Here is a 16459-nt window from a genome sequence, read left to right on the forward strand (position 1 = left end):
AACCAGATGGCTTACTCACGCAGATAGGCCCTCTTTGCTGGATGTAATATGCTTCAATTATTTGATGTTCTAATCTGTCTTTGGATCTCGCAATGAATCATGTGTTTTCAAAACACGGACAGCATTTGCAGCTTTTGCTGTTAGTGGCCGTATGACTGCCGTAATCATTTTTTATCGTTATCTTGTGCTGCCTGACTCTTTCGTTGAGGCACTGAGCAGTCCGGCCGATATATTCGTTGCCGCAGCTTAGAGGTACCACACACACAATATCAGCTGTGCACTAAGTGGCGAGAATGTGGTTTCTTTTTGCATTGCTTAACACGCCTTTCTGTTTTAAAGGTGCAAATGCGCTACTGCTTGCACAAAACAGATAGCACTGCATTGATTTTATATTTCTTGGCCAATTTATTCAAATTGTGCGATAGCCGATGAATACAGGAAATCACAACTATCGGTTGTTTTTGATTTTCTTTGTTCTTTTGACCGTGATCACCCTCCAACGTTGGCTTGCGCTTCTTGAGAAGGTTCTCACAAGTACTTGTGATATGGTGTTTTGGGTACCCAGCTTGGTGAATGCGTTTTGTTTGCGCATCAAAGCTGTGTGCCATCTTATAATCAAAAGATTTTGTCAGGACTGCATTCAGGCATGTCGCAAAGATTCCTCGCTTGACTAGCTTGGAATGTGCGCATGATCTGGGGTTCAGAACCAACATACATGGCCATCCTGCTTAAGCACGTGTTGCAAATCAACAAACTGCAGGCTATGATTGCGGGGAACTTCTTCCCTGAAAAGAATCCAATTAGATTCGCTGCTGCAATTGGTGACTGTGTCTTTAGGAATGGTTCTTAATTTCGAACATACATGATTGTTGAGCACAATTAGATAGTGATCTGCTTACCTGAATATCATACTAACGTTTGAGATCAATCAAAGCCGGTCATTAACACGTTTGTCAACACACGATAAAAATATGTCACTGAAAATAGGGGCAAGAGACTACCCAGTGCAAACGGCATGACTCTGAACACAAAACTGATGGTTTAATAAACCGAGAGTCGATGAAAGGTAAAATTCTAAAAGTGTTAAAATGTCATCACAGCTAATGCCTGTTTCATCTTGAAAAAGCAGTTCACTTTTGCGAATTTGTGTGTGCTTTTGTCTCCGTCTTTTCGCGCCAGTACGCTTTTGAGTAAATTATGCTACGCTACAACCAAATAACTCAAACGGAAGACGTGCTGCAACAATGCAAAAGTACGCTTAGGGCACAGAACAGTTGTATCCGTGAAGTATCGATCAAGAGTCAGCAGACTGCTCCAGTGCACACATATGCCTCTGAGCAAAAAACCACTCAAAGTACGTTCAGATAAAAATGCACGCTTCTGAAAAAATTTATTTGCAAGAGCATGTTTCATACCGCTATTACAAATTTAAATACACTGAATGTGAAGCCATCTCAGAATTCTCACCAGCTATGTTCTCGGCCGCTTCTAGCTGCTTCTTCAAGGTTTCATTCTCATTTTTCAGCCAGGCAAATTTTGCTTGCTGTTCCCCAAGCTGCTGCGCAGTTGATCTGCAGCATGTGTATTCCGGAAATCATTAAACAGCACGAGAATTATTGAAATTTAGACAGGTATAAAAGTTAAAGCATACCCTTGTGTACTTTCAACACTGCTGTTTGTAGCGTAGATGCCAGATGTCTTCAATATTGAACGAAAGTTTTGTTTTTGTTATGCTTACAACAATTTACTGTATGGCCACTTAAAACTGAATAGCACTCATTTCAGGTGTTTTAATGTCACACAAAAAGCATACCGCGATAACTACTGTGAGCTTCTTAAAAGAGGGAGATAAATACGTTTTTCCCGCTTAACCGCGCCTGACCCAATTGAAAACCGCCTGGACCCCACCCCATGATCGCGTACGCTACCGAGCGCACGCCGACCATGGCGAGCCTTCCTGTGTGGGAACCAAAGATTGACACTCTGGCTCACACAAACAAGGCATTTATTGCTACAACGAAAATAACGCCCGTTACCAACAAACTACGCCAGTTACCAACGCGAGCACGGTTACGAGCGAATGTTCGCCCACGTTAAGGTAGGGGCTACTCCACGGTTGGACGGGAGGAGATTCTGGAGAGCGTTCCTCCCCACGCGCGTGAACGTCAGCGCGCGGCCCCCTTCCCGAGCCGAAGAGGGCCGTCTCCCCCGCGCGCGCGGAGCAATAGACGATATGCGAAATGCGCAGCGCCATCTCTCGGCGCTCCGAGAACTAAGTCCTCCATGTTGGCACGGTACAGAAAACGAAACCGCTGCCCAGCGTTGGGTTAAAACGGCTGCGCTTCGTTTGAAAAGTAAAATGCCGATGAAGTGTTGCGCTACCCTCTCCACTGTGAAAAGACACTACGATGCGTGCCAGAACTAGGTCCGTTCAAGCTTTTCACTTTTCTATTTTTTTACTCCGTCCCAACGTTTTAGTAACACAAAACGCCATGCGAGGTATCATGTGTCAGCACGCGGATCAGTGCGCAGCTTTCGCTTTCTGCGCTGATTTTTGACAAATCTCTCGAGGTGATTTGCGTTTAAATTAAGATAAGGACCACAGCCTTTGTTGTCTCTGATCAAAATTAGAAGCCGATTTCGTGCATATATCAACTCTCCGGTCGGGCGTGAATATATCTAGACGCATACTTGAACAACGTAATAGAGAAGGTAATTTTTTTGAGCGGGCCAATCGCTTGTGCCATGGCGAAATAAGTTCACTCGAAGAACCATATGCCGATTACTGCTTAGTTTGCTACGTGTTCAGTTAAGTTTTTCCCGTGTCCAATTAGTTTTAGAAGGGCGAGCAAACTCTCTGGATCATACGCATATGTTATGCGCGTTAAGGAGTCTTTGTGAAGCGTGTAAAAACAGGTGCGAATGGTTTATTTCTTGAGGATTCCTATACCTTCGATATCTGCGGCGACGAAAATCTAAAAAAAAAAGAAGCGAATAATATAGCTACTTTATTATGAAGGAGGGACGCATGTCTAAGCTAGAAAGTACGTGCAACAGTGTTCTGAAAACGCTTCAGGCCATCAGATTTTATTATCGTTGTGGCAAGCTCCAACAGCTTGCTTCGCAACAAAGCCATTTGTCCAAGTTTGGGAGTAAGCTAATTAAGTTTCGGAAGCAACCGAACAGGCTAATTGCGCCCCTGCACACACAACTTGACCAGCGTATCGAGTCCGTGTATGCACCTACAGCTGTAACATCTTTCTCTAATCAAGCCGCCGCGGTGGCTCAGTGCTTATCTGAAAAAAAAAAAAGCTGCGTCTTTGCTTACAATATTTTGAATTATATGTGCATGCCTAGTTTCCTCTTGTTAATGCCGACTGACTGCGTCTTAAGCAGGACGCAGTTTTAACGAATTGTGGCGAAAATCAACCGACGCCGGGCTCTGAAACGGTGACGTTGAAAACCGCGGATGCGCATTGCACATTACAGTAAAGGCCGATTCACACGACGGACCGTTCGCCCGCGGCCCGCGCACTACGTGTGCATACGTCAGCACTTTGAGAGGCGCGCTGGATGCATGGATGGATGGCGGCCGACAGCGCGCCCCTCAAAGTGCTGACGTATGCACACGTAGTGCGCGGGCCGCGGGCGAACGGTCCGTCGTGTGAATCGGCCTTAAAGGAATCGAATTACGCAGCTGGTCGAGGGTCTTGTGTGATTATACTGCAATGCACGAAGCTCCTGGCGTCGGCGCGAACGAAAGTTCGCACTGTCACAGAAGTTTGTCAACACACGTGCGCACTCACCGCAAAATAACCGCTCGCTACCCTACCAGATGAATTCGCGTCCACCTGGGAATAAAATAGCCATGATAATGCGTGATACTTGAACTGGTGCTTTAATGCGACCATTAAAACGACAACAGCACACGGTCACGGTTCGACTTTCCAACCCACTTTCGAGTGCGGATTATTGCGATCATCAGCGCCAGACTTCAAGCGAGGCTGAGGATGCGGTAGGAGTAAGCTGGCGCTTATTGAAAGCACCTACATTTGGTCGAAGATCAGCTGTGAAAACAACGCAGCAGCTGAAGCTTGCCTGTTGAAATTCCACTCGCAAGAAGAAAGTACGCATACCAAACGATGCACCAGCTCGACGAGCTCGACCGCGCCAAGATGGAAACCGGAAGTTGTGGGCGCGGTGTTGCCAGACCGCCAAGCAATTTCGCATATCGTCTATTACTCCATCCGTGGTGCTTGTGTTCCTGCGACACCGGCGCCCTCCCTTGCTAGTTAAGGCAACTAAATAGGCTTGGAAGGGTGCATCGCGGAGAAGCCAACCACAGGGAGTAGGGACGCGTCTCCATATCCCTACCCCCCCCCCCCCCCCCCAGCCTTAAATAGACCCACGCGCCTGCAAGTACGTGCTATGGAGGCTTCTCCTGGTCTTCATGTCCTTGAGGCAGGTGTTGCAGGTCTTGCACAAATTAATCCATGCCACTCAGTCACCTTTATTGCACCTGCAACGACCCTCTTATTCATCAACCAGATCGCAGAATAACCTCAGCTACACGCGCATTTATGGCAGTACTCACGCCTTTAACTTTTCTCCGCTCCCACGTGCTATATGTGTATGGAATGATCATCCAAACTGCATTGCATTGCAGCGCAACCGCAGCACGTTTCATAATCATCTGGTCAAACATTATATCGATAACACCTAGCACGTCTTCTCTGCCCGAGTCATGCCTGTTTTTTTTTTTTGTCACACCCTGTTTATCAGCCCATTTGCCTTCCTGTGTATTTGCTCATGTTCTTTTTTTTTCGTTACTATTATGTCGTATTTATATTCTATTTTCTTATCCAATGTTTTTCTGCATGTATTTTGTACTGTCGTGATAATTTGTAATCAACTTTTAGAACGTAACCGTGTTTGTTTCTACGCATTTTTGGTTTTTTCTAGCTACTGTTGCACATATTTATTGCTCCCCCTTACACAATGCCTCCCTGGAGGCCTGTAAGGTATCTGTAAATAAATAAATAAATAAAAAATATCGCTATTGCTTATATTACTCCCCGCCGCGATGGCTCAGTGGTTACGGCGCTCGGCTGCTGTATAAAAATATGTAGAACTTTTCAGCTACTTTAACTATCTTTTTCCTGTTGCTAATGACATCAACCTGTTCGTCCCTTAGCGCACACATCTGATTTTTGCCTGTGCCTAGTTTCCATTTTACCGCTTCTAGGCTACCTCCATTTTTTAGAGCATGCTCGATTCTATCCATATTAAACTTTCTTACGTCAGTTAACCTGCGCTTATTGATTAACTTTTATAGCTCTGGCAGTGATACTCTGTCAGTTGGGATTTGTTTCTTTCATTCTTTGACGTTTCTCAATGAGATCTTTGGTATCCTCTTCGAAATCGTAGAAAGCATCTGTAAAGAGGTGGAATTGGTAATGAGCAAAGAGAAAACATTGGGCACTGTACAGATGGGTGACCTCCATGTCAAAGTAGGAAAGAAGCAGGCTGGAGACCAAGCATTAGGAGACATGGCAGAGGCTCCAAGAATACCAGGTTGGAGTTATTAGTACAGTTCACAGAGAGGAATAATTTACGGCCATATAATGTTTTCGCATTAACAGAGGCAAGCAGCATCCTTTCCGTGAACGGTGACGCCGCGTAGACTAGCCAGAGGCCCGGCACAACAGCGTCTGTAACACAGCTATGCGCCTAATTTCTAAACACCTCTCTCTGTAAAATCGGCATGCTACGCTGAGGCCTTGCGGATGATCGCTCCTTTATGTGGAATATTGCAGATGCGGTCCAATCAGTATCGGCCTCAAGCTAGTCTATCATGCGGGATTTGATTATTGTAACCCTTCGTTATGTGACCTCAACCAGGTAAAAAAGTAGGAGTTGGATGTAAACGGATAAGAGCTCCATTAGCATCAACCCTGGGCGGCTACTTCTGGCGTAACATTGTCCTGAGATTGATATGATGCTGCGTTATAGAGATCTATAAATACTTGTTCTATAAATAAATAAAATTCTGTAAAAAAAGAAGTTCTATAAATAGAACATTGGTGCATTGTAATAAATAACATGCCTGGAAACGTATTTTGCTTTAGTAGATAAGTATCCATTTCCTTCGCGCAGCCTGCAGTGGGAATCCTCAATTTATTCCTCTTTTGCTACCCTTTTTACGCTAGAATCAGAGGCAACATTTTACAACGCTTTTTAGGCGCGCGTTTTGGTTTAGGCATCATGCTCAGATGGTTATTGGCACACTACTGCTCGCCAAAATTCTTTCATTCCAACTACATCATCCGAGTGGAATCACTTGCCAGCAGATGTGGCACTCACCGACGATCTCGAGCATTTTAAGAAAAAGTTGAGTGCCTGCTTTTCTTGCTCATGACATGTGTGCCCTTAGGTTAGTAGTGCGACATGAACTCTGTGTTCTTGATTTGTAGTTTTGTTTTTGTTGGGTTTTGTTCTCTTTTCTCGTTTTTTTTCCTTCTTCGTCTAGGCTTCCATGAATTGTTGAAATTTGTAATAACTCAGTGCAGTGAACAATATGTAGTCCTGTAACCCGTGATCGTATTCATTTTTGTTATCTGTGCTTGTTCCACTCCCCTCAATAATGCCCTCAGGGCCATGAGGGTATTTGAAATAAATAAATAAATAAATAAATAAATAAATAAATAAATAAATAAATAAAATCACCGTGGAGGTGTTTCTGAGGAAAACTGTTACGCATACCCAGACATTCTGGCGATATGCCTTTGGGACGTCTGAATTGGGAATTAGGCTACTGCAATGCCTCTGTGGAGCCACATAGTTTAAAAATATAACGGGAGGTTAAAATGGCCAAATGAGGCCGGAATAGTTTCCTTTTTATTTCTTCCATGCTTGATGCGTTTTTATACAAGAAAGTTTCAAGGTTGTCAATAAAAGTATTCACGCTACGACATAAGAGTGTATCCTGTGGCGGTATGCCCCTGCAGATCCCAGCGCAGGATTTCAATCGCTTTCCTGCCTCTAGGTGGCGTAACTGTGAGAAAAAGAAGCAGTACTGGCGCATCCGGGCGCCGTTTTACGGGGGCACAGCCGTCTCGAGAACAGCTCTCTAAGCACATCTCTCAGTGGTGGTCGCTGTAGAAGACAACGCACAATGGTAAGACTTCTTCGCCGATCGAGACAAAATGCTCGAGCGGTCGAGACAAAATGCTTGGTCATGTTGCAGAATATGCCTGTATTAATTTGGGCCGTAAGGTACTCCAAATAGAAAGTCTGGCTGCCGCAGCAGCAACCCTGCGGTAGCTCCTTTATCACTCAATCATTTCGTGGAAGCGGACTTGCACTAATAGGAATACATTTGGGACTTGCTTCTAGTTGAAGGCCCAGCATAACATGGGCTTGTAGGGTAGCATGTGAACATTTGTCAAACATTCTGCAGTTGTTTGTACTGTCACATTATTGCTGAATGCGCGCAAATGTTTCGTCGCCTTTGATGACGCCACAGTGATTAGACTTATTTGTTAGCATTAATTGCAGCAGTTCTCAATGTCTTTACGAAGCAAGAACGGCAGCGCCTGGATGCAAATTGCCAGCATAGCTGTGATAAATGGTATCAGCGGGGGTAGACAGTACGTTATGGAAAGAGGGAAGAGGATGGATATAAAGGATGTGACATTGCTGCGGCAGAGTAACTGCGGCTGTAAGTCAATCTACTTTCTCAATTTGCTGCTATTCGGTGTGACACTATCTGCCACTATGCATCTATCACAGCAGAGTTGGCAAGTGGCTTGAAGCAGACGAAGTTAACGGTGCTTGTTGCCTCGAACTACAGAGCTGCAACCATGCACCAGCGTTCTCTCTGAAACTCAGCTCTTATATGTAGCCCTTATTAATTACTGAACGAATGTCGCTTCGAATGTGTCGAAGATGCACGAGTAATATAAGTTTGGTTGGTTTATTGGGGTTTAACGTCCCAAAGCAACTCAGACTATGAGGGACGCCGTAGTGAAGGGCTCCGGAAATTTCGACCACTTGGGGTTCTTTAACGTGCACTCACATCGCTCAGCACACGGGCTTCTAGAATTTTGCCTTCATCGAAATTCAGCCGCTGCGGCCGGAATCGAACCCGCGTCCTTCGGGTCAGCAGCCGAGCGCCGTAACCACTGTGCCATCGCGGCGGGGAGTAATATAAGTAATAGTGATAGTTGTCACATATTCTGACAGAAGTGGTACCTAGTAGTAGTAGTAAAAGACTTTTAATCGACCATAATTTACAGGCCGAGCATTTCGACCGCCTGGGCGACCAGAAGCCGCTGTTCTTCTTCCCCTTCAGCGCCAAGCCAGTCGAGCCAGGTGGTGATGGATAGAGAGGGTGGGGGGAAGGAACCCGACTGCTGAGCAGCCGGGCAATAGAAGAGGCAATGGGCCAGGTCCGCATAGATACAGGGGCAGTTGGGACAGCAAGGGTCCGATCGATAGCGATAGAGGAAGAGGCGGGACGGGGTGATAACTGCATTCATCTGAATGTGCCGAAGAAGGCGAGACTCCGGCACCGTGAGTGATGGATGAGGGGGACGGTAAAGGCGTTTGTCGAGGCGGAGCTCAAGGTAGACCTCTTTTATGGTGCGGCGAAGGGTGAGTCTCCCACCGTCCTCCGAGGGCTTGGGCCAGGGGATCAACGGTGCCCGGAAAAGTGTGTCGCGGGCGAGCTGATGGGCCAGCTCATTGCCGTCAATCCCTGAATGCCCAGGGACCCAGCGGAGGAAAACGATGGAAGGCTGCAGTGCGGAGACCGCTCGTTCGACCTCCTGTTGGAGAGAAGGTAGCTGAAATTCCCGACCTGCATCATATATTTTACGCCGATGACATCACTCTCTGGTGTTCATCTGGCTCTCCCGGTCACGTACAGGACACCCTAAAACGTGGCCTAGATCTCATCGACTCCTTTCTCACCACCGCTGGCCTCTCTCCTGCTCCTGAGAAATCCGAGCTTCTCCTTCTCAACCATTCCTCCTACCAGCGCTCACACAACCACTTCGTCTCTCTCCACCTTTCTGGCTCTCCCATTCCTGTCGTCACACAGTGCAAAGTTCTTGGCTTCCCTTTGCATGCGGCTAAGAATGTGCAATGCCTTCACCGCGCTGTCACCACCTGCCACTCTGTAACTCACCTCCTGCGGCGCGTGGTCACTCGACGCTCAGGTCTCCACGAGGCTCACGCGTGCCGAGTTGCCCACGCGCTGGCCCTCAACAAGGTCTTGTACTTTGCACCCTACGCTTCCTTCACTCAGACTCAACTTAACGCTCTCGAGACTGCCCTTGTGGGCCTCTACAAAGCAGCTCTCAACCTCCCTATCACTACCTCTACCATTAAGCTCTTTGCCACAGGCCTCTTCCATCCTCTTCGTTCTCTTCTCAGTCTCCATCGTGACTCGCAGCTTGCGCGGCTTTCCCTTACCCGTCAGGGTCAGTGGTTATTGACTCAAGCGGGTATCTCGCCCATTCCAATCTCCCCGTTTACCTCTCCTATTCCCACCCCCGCCCCCAATCTTCGTATCCTTCCCCTCCCGACCAACATGTCCCCCGTCCTGCACGCCGGACGTCGTCAAGCGGCCGCACAGCACCATTCCCCTCTCTTTGATACCCAGGGTGTAGCTTACACGGATGCCTCCTTCGTGGCTCCTCGAGGTTCCTGCGGCTACGCCCTGTACCATCCACACCTCCCTGCTCCTGAAACCCACACCAGCGGGCCGTATCTACACCCTCCAGACGCATTGTCCCTCGAGGTCCTCGCCATTGCGCATGCCCTCCAGTCATTTTCCCTCCTTCCCTCTCTCCAAGAGTACACAGTCTATTCGGACTCACAAGCCGCTATACACCACATACAGAAACGCACCCAGTGGTACCTATAATTGCTATGGAAGTAGTAATTTTTCTGCGACTTCATTTAGGCGCCAAGGTCGAAGCTGATTGACGGTATTCGCTATAGTATGGTAGAACACGATATCTCTGCATGTCTACCCGATTTGTATACATAGATGATACAGCTTTTCATTTCTCTGTTTGCTACTGCAGCAGCAGAACAAGAAGAGCCGCTCCACGGCCTCCGAGCTCGTACCGCTGACTGCTAGAGACGAGGAAGAGATGCCGCTTACCGAGAGCCCGGAAGCCGCCCTTGTCCTAAAGGACGAACCTTCGGCTACGGGCGCCATCTATGGGGATCGGCGAGCTGATTCGCCGGAGGTGATTTCCAACAAGCTTGAGGAAAGGAGAAGTCGGCTTTCGCGCACTTTTTCATCGCCCAGTCTGAGCCCGGACGACTGCACGCACGCGTTCTCGCGCAGTACGAGTGGACTTTCCGCAAATCCGAAGCGGCTGCGCTGGTGAGTCGGGATCCAAGCGAAATATATTGATTTGAATTATTTTTACGCCCTACGTTAAGTAGATTAAAGATGAATGGGAGCCTTGCATTCGCTTTAGGGAATTTAAAGTATGTAATGAGACATATTGAATTAGAAATATTATAGCGCAAACAAAGACAAGGACAAAAAAGAGAGGAAACACACACACAAGCGCTTGTGTGTGTGTTTCCTCTCTTTTTTGTCCGTGTCTTTGTTTGCGCTATAATATTTCTAATTCAATATGAACTACCAACTCGCCCAACAGGAAGTTTTAATAATGAGACAACACGCCGGAAGCCTATAGTCACAGCAACCAAGCAGCATAGGGGATGTGTTTTTTTGTCAATTTGTTGTGCTCATTAATTAGAAATTAATAAAGGGATGATTTGATGCAGTAAAGACAATGGATGGCAAAGCAGAACAAAAAACAACCATGGGGCTCCCATAGGGTCCGAATCCACGACGTGCAAACTTCCGTCTGGTGCTCTACCAACCGAACTACGGCGACAGCTGTTCAATCTTTTGCTTGCGGGGGTATTTACACCTAGAGTAATCGAACCTTCAGAGCGTTCATCAGCGCCACCTTCGTCTATGAGGGAGGATGTAGTGCGTCCTGTCATAACGAGCACCTATTTTGCTTTTCCTTTCTGCTGAATAGTTTAACGACTGCCTCGAATCTGGCAGCCTTGACGCCATAGGCAATATAAGAGGTTTCACGCACTGCTTCGGTCCTCGAATTTTTAATAAATTATCTTTCAAATAATTACAGTATTATTATCGCATTGATTAACGCCACATTATTTTCAAAAAATCCAACATGCTTCTTACTTTCGGTGACTGCTGGCTTCCGTCATGTAAGTCGTAACGAGTCCCTCTTTTCCCATGCCTTGTGTGCTCAGTACTTAACGAGGGCCTCTATTCTGGCAGTCTTGGTGCCAAAGGTATGAGAAGATGGTTCTCGCACAGCTTCCACCCTCACCGGTCGATCACCCGCCTACGTGGCACTCGCGATAATAGAGGACGTACTATGTCCGCCGCTATGAAAGCCGGTGGCGCTGGTGGTTACTCGCAAGGTTCGGTTAAACCAGACGTATATACATCTGAAAGCAGGATATTGGACAGTCGTCGCCGTAGCTCACTTCGTAGTGCACCGGACTCGAAATTCGGAGCTCGTGGGTTCGGATTCGACCAGCGGCATGTGGTTGTGTTTTCTTGTGCTTTATTTTCAGTTGTGTGTAAGGGTACAACCCATGCCACATTTGTTTCTTTCTGGCTTAGACTTTATACAGGCCACTGCGTCATCGCAGGTCTCCCATGTGGCTCGTGAGACTGTCTATCCTCATCGTGGCGCTCACAGTAGTCGGCGTCTTGGCCCTGGTGTTCACGCTGCATTCCGGGGAGAGAGACAGTCAGGAAAGCCCTGACGGTCGTTACTCGGACATTGGTAAACACGGCACTGCCAGCGATAGGAAAGCTGCAACTCCTGGCCGTGGTACCACAGTTTCAAGTGGAAACCGCCATGACTTGTCGAGATCCAGATTAGCTGGCGATCCGCAACAAGCAGAAGCGGTATCTGTATCTATCGCCCACAGCGACGAACAACGCAGGCCTTTGGCCAACGCAAGCGGGCAGGCTAGTTCGCGTGCTCCCATTCCGGTACGTGTTGTCTGGTGGAACGAAGAAGGCTTCGGACTTGGACGACCACGATATTTTCCATTCTCCGGGCTGGTCCTCGCTTCAAAACAGGATGAAGGTCGCCAGCGGGTTCATTCTGCTGCACTTCAGAACAAGTCAACCCCTGTGGTGAAAAGCGGCATGAATGGTACTTTCACCGCTTCTCCGGATACGACGAGGATGGAAGACAAGTATGCGGAAAAAACATGGTAGCTGAAGGAGGTGAAGCACCGATGAAGAATTCAGCCCTTCGCTTGCTCCCAGATATTTGAGGCGATATGGCTTTGGTTTCAACAAATTGCCGACGCGTCAAAAATTTTGCCCGATGAGACTGTGGGCGATAGATAGGCTGGGCATTAGAACTATTTTTCTGCCTTGTGTCCAACGGCAATTTTATAAATAGCAATATGTTGTGGTTTGTGGCTAAATATTCTTTCATACACGGACTGCTGCTATTGCTGCCATGCTGACATTCTAAAGCTTTTTGAGCACAAAATAAATTTCAGACTGCTTGCGGAGTTTCATATGCAGTGTAAAGTAAATGAGGTTCTTGGTTTTGATTAGCGCACTGCCTTATTCATATGTGATGGCGCTTGCGTATATTTATTTACTGTTTATGATATAGTGTGTTAAGCGTTTTAAGATTTAAGCAAGTAACAATAGGGTGAGCACGTTCCACATTAAAGAAAGCGCGCGGGAGAATGATGACACACTTCCACAATCAACAGCATCAGCAGCTAGGGCATTTCAGTGGCGAGCCGTTATTGGAAAGATTGATTCTTCAAAAATATTTTAAAGCAAAAGCCTTTAATGCCTCATCATTGTCGACAGAAGGTTGTCAGCAGATGTGTCACGCTTTTTTAGTCAGACCAGAAAAAAAATCTTTCTGCACGATGGGATTCTAACCACCATCCTTCCGTTCCGCAGCGGAGCCTGCTAATGGCTACGCTACTTCCTGCCAACACATATGTAGTGCACACATATGTATGCCAATTTCCTATCCTGTATTAGCAATTGTCTTGCCTAGGTGTGCCAGCTTACTTTTTTTTTTAGCCAGCTACGAAGAGGGAGGTATGAGGGCGAGGTAATATCGTTCTCCCTTTTGTGGAGGGCGTTTTGGAGGTCTAGTGGTGCTGATTGTCCTTATAGGTTTCAGTGCATTTTGGCGAAGCAACTTGAGCCATGACAACCTCCCTACCTGCCAATAAACGCCATACGTGGAAAGAAGAATAACGTAGGGATTTTCCGATTCTGAATTTTTGTTACTCAGTTGTGTTTTCCTGCGCTGTTCCGATTTGTGAGAGTTCAGGAAAGGAGCACCGTATGCTTTCGCCTAAAGCTGGTTGAAGCACGTGAAGATCGGTAATAAACGACAGAGAAAACCTAGATGGGACACTTAAGCTCCGCCTTAAGGTTATCTAACCCCCCCCACCCCCGCCCCTTCCGTTGGTTTTGAGGAAAAGAAAGGAGCATAACTGGCTCCCTGGGTTAGTAGTGTGCGCACCTCAATCACGCTTTCAAGCCCGTGGCCGTGGAGTCGTAGTCGTCGTCAAAAACTTTATTAACGAACCGGTGAGTTTGGAGCACGGAGGCTCCAAGGCCTCCTCACGCCCCCACTCGACTCAAGCGTTTGTGCTGCTGCGGTCCATTAAGCTGGCAGCCGGGTCAGTAGCGATGGTCTGCACGAGAGTGTCCTCGGATCGCAGCAGGGTCTCGCGCTCCTTTCAAGAATTGAGAAGCTCTAGCCTACGGGGTTAAAGATCCGCCAGGCAAAATTCAAAGGGCACTTTGACTGTCTAATGTCCGTAGAGGCGAAAGCGTTTTCCGCACCTCTTTGACTGCCTCTGATGATGATGATATCAACTTTATTTTCAACCAGATAAGGAGGCCTCCAAATCCCCGTCCCCAACACGCAGACCTGGGTGACGGGGGCCGGGACCTGCGCGATTAGAAGCAGGCGAAGCGGTCTTTTTTCCTCGCGGCTTCTTCCGCCAGGCGGATTGCTTGTTGCTGTGGAGCAGGGACCTCGCTCCGCAGCAGCGCTTCCTAGCTTTATCTATAATTTATATTTGCTTTAGCCCCTGGGGAGCTAGCGCATTCCAAGATTATGTGGTCGAGGGTCCCTCTGACCTAAAGACCCAAAAGGCCTTGGTTCACCGGACGCGGGCGGCGTTGCTTGCCAATGGGGCCCCGGAATAGGGGCTCCACCTAGTATTGTTAGGGGAAAAGGCCAATAGGGCCTACCCCAATCACCTCTCTGTAAAAAGTTATTGCACGATAAATGTTTTTCACCACCGCCACCACCACCACCCCACTTATCGTTTTCTTTGTTATCTCTCTGAACATGATATGCCCAGACCGAGTTTACGAAGTTCCCAGCTTGTAGGCGCCGCCAGGCGGTTGCTTCCCTCATGTTAGATTTTTATCCGGTGGTAGCCTCAGTCTCCTCTGTAGCCTATAGTTTTAAACAATCGCCGTATAATTTTGCAGACGCTCGTCCATGTTCCGGCAGTCGGGCGGCTCCACAGCTTCCCGGAAGTAGAGAGCTCGTGCTAACTCGTGGACCGCGTCGTTGCCAGGAACGGATGCGTGGGCGAGAGTCTAAATTAGGCTAATATTTGTATTTGGCCGTCTACTGGCCAGAAACCTAGCCGCTTTCGGCGAGATCCTACCCTTTCCAGAATTATAGATGGCCATTTGCTATGGCTAATTATAAAATTGGCTTCCGTTCCAACGCAAGCGAGCGCTATCGCAACTTCTTCAGCTGTTTCCGCGTTGTGGCTTCCAATGGTGGCTGCCGACACGGGGGCACCGCGGCCATCTACCACTGAGGTGACCGCCGCACCCGACTTGCCGCGTCCATGTACGCAACGGACTTGCTGTCCATGGGATTGAAGCGTCTGATTAGTGCGTCTGCTCTCTTCTCCCTCCTTTCAATGTTGAATATGGGATGCATGTTACGAAGGAGTGGGGAATGATTAGAATTTCTAGGCAGTTCTGGGGAATGCTCGATTTGGCTCGTAGTCCCCTATGTCGCGAATCGGGGTGACGCGTCCCAGACTGGTGAAGGGGAACGCTTTCGCGTGCAGGTTCGAAGAAAGGAACAAAGAAATCAAACAAAACAAAACGAAGCCGTGCTTATATTTTAAAGGAAAGGGAGCCAGTAGAAGAAGCGCAAACACTAAGGAAAACACACTAGGCACGCGTAAAACACAACAGATAAAAAGGAGAGAGTTCACCGGCTACAAAGTGTCCCAGGTGGTGCGGGAATGCCTTGCAGGTAGCACAGACGCGGGTTGGCGAGTTGCGATGCGTCGCTGGCGTTGCGTTCAGGAAGGCGATGGTAGAGAGCCAGGAGATGAGGAACGGAGCTGGATACGGGAGACGCTGACGAACTCCTGTCAGCCGCCCCCAAGAACTGAGCAGCTGCAGCAGGAAAACTGTAGCCAGGTTCTGTTGACAGCGTTCCGCAAACACCGTAGGCTTGTGCAGCCTATCCCAGGAAGCCGTGGCAGCAAAGTGGCGATCGCAGTAAGCCTTCGTCGTAGATTCAAGAGGAGTCCACGGCAGCACAGACCCAAAGGCTGACGGCTGCCACCTCCATGCTTGAATGAGGCTTAATGGTCTTGCGTCGGTGATCCAAGGGAAGTCTCTGGCACCTCGAACCCAACGTCCGGCAGCTGCTACTTCCACGCTTAGACGACCAGACTTGTGCTACGGTGTCTTCCTCAACACCTCGGTTTGCTGACACGTAGCTCTACGCTCCTCGTGCCTGCCTCGCGAACACCACTCCCACGCGCCCACGCGCAACGCGGGGCTGGCACGTACGGCGCTCCGCTGTCCGACGCACCACTGCCGACACGCCGCGTTCCAAAAATCCCTCACCAATGTGGTGTGCACATCACACCCTATCTGTTTGCCGGCCTACAATTTCAAGTATTGCTCTGCCAGTGGTTGTTCGCCTTAATCTTTTGAGCTGTGAAATTCTGACAGCCTCCGCTATTTCGTCCCAGCTATTGTGCACTCCCATAGAGAGGAGCTTCTCTGTGGAGGTGCAAAGCGGTAAGCCCAGGGCCCTCTTTATGCGCCGTCGAATGAATGAGTCTAGTTTCTTCCTCTCCTCCGCCCTAATGTTTAAGAAAGGTGTGGCAGAACTCACGCGGCTTATTACGTATGCTTGGGTTAGCTTAAGCAAGCTTCTTTCCTTCAGGCCTCGTCCTTTCAGCGCGACCCTTCTAAATATGCCAAGAGCTTGCGTGGCAAATCCCTCGAGCATTTTGATGGCCCCATCGTTATATCCATTATCCTGAATAAATATCCCTAAGATTCTGATTTGATCTACCTTTGGAACTGCTTTCCCCACTA

General features: G+C 48.1%; 1 protein-coding gene across 1 annotated transcript in view; it reads left to right on the forward strand.

The window, feature by feature from the left end:
• The window catches only part of LOC149338872 (uncharacterized), a 143733-nt gene that overhangs the window by 11333 nt on the left and 115941 nt on the right, over positions 1-16459 (forward strand). The window contains exon 3 of the mRNA XM_089550822.1: positions 10095-10402. Within this exon, the coding sequence (XP_089406948.1) occupies positions 10095-10402 (308 nt within the window). The remainder of the gene's footprint in view (positions 1-10094; positions 10403-16459) is intronic.

The sequence above is a fragment of the Amblyomma mixtum genome, chromosome 6, assembly GCF_055824585.1.
Source record: "Amblyomma mixtum isolate Tamu chromosome 6, ASM5582458v1, whole genome shotgun sequence".
In the NCBI taxonomy this organism is placed as follows: domain Eukaryota; kingdom Metazoa; phylum Arthropoda; class Arachnida; order Ixodida; family Ixodidae; genus Amblyomma; species Amblyomma mixtum.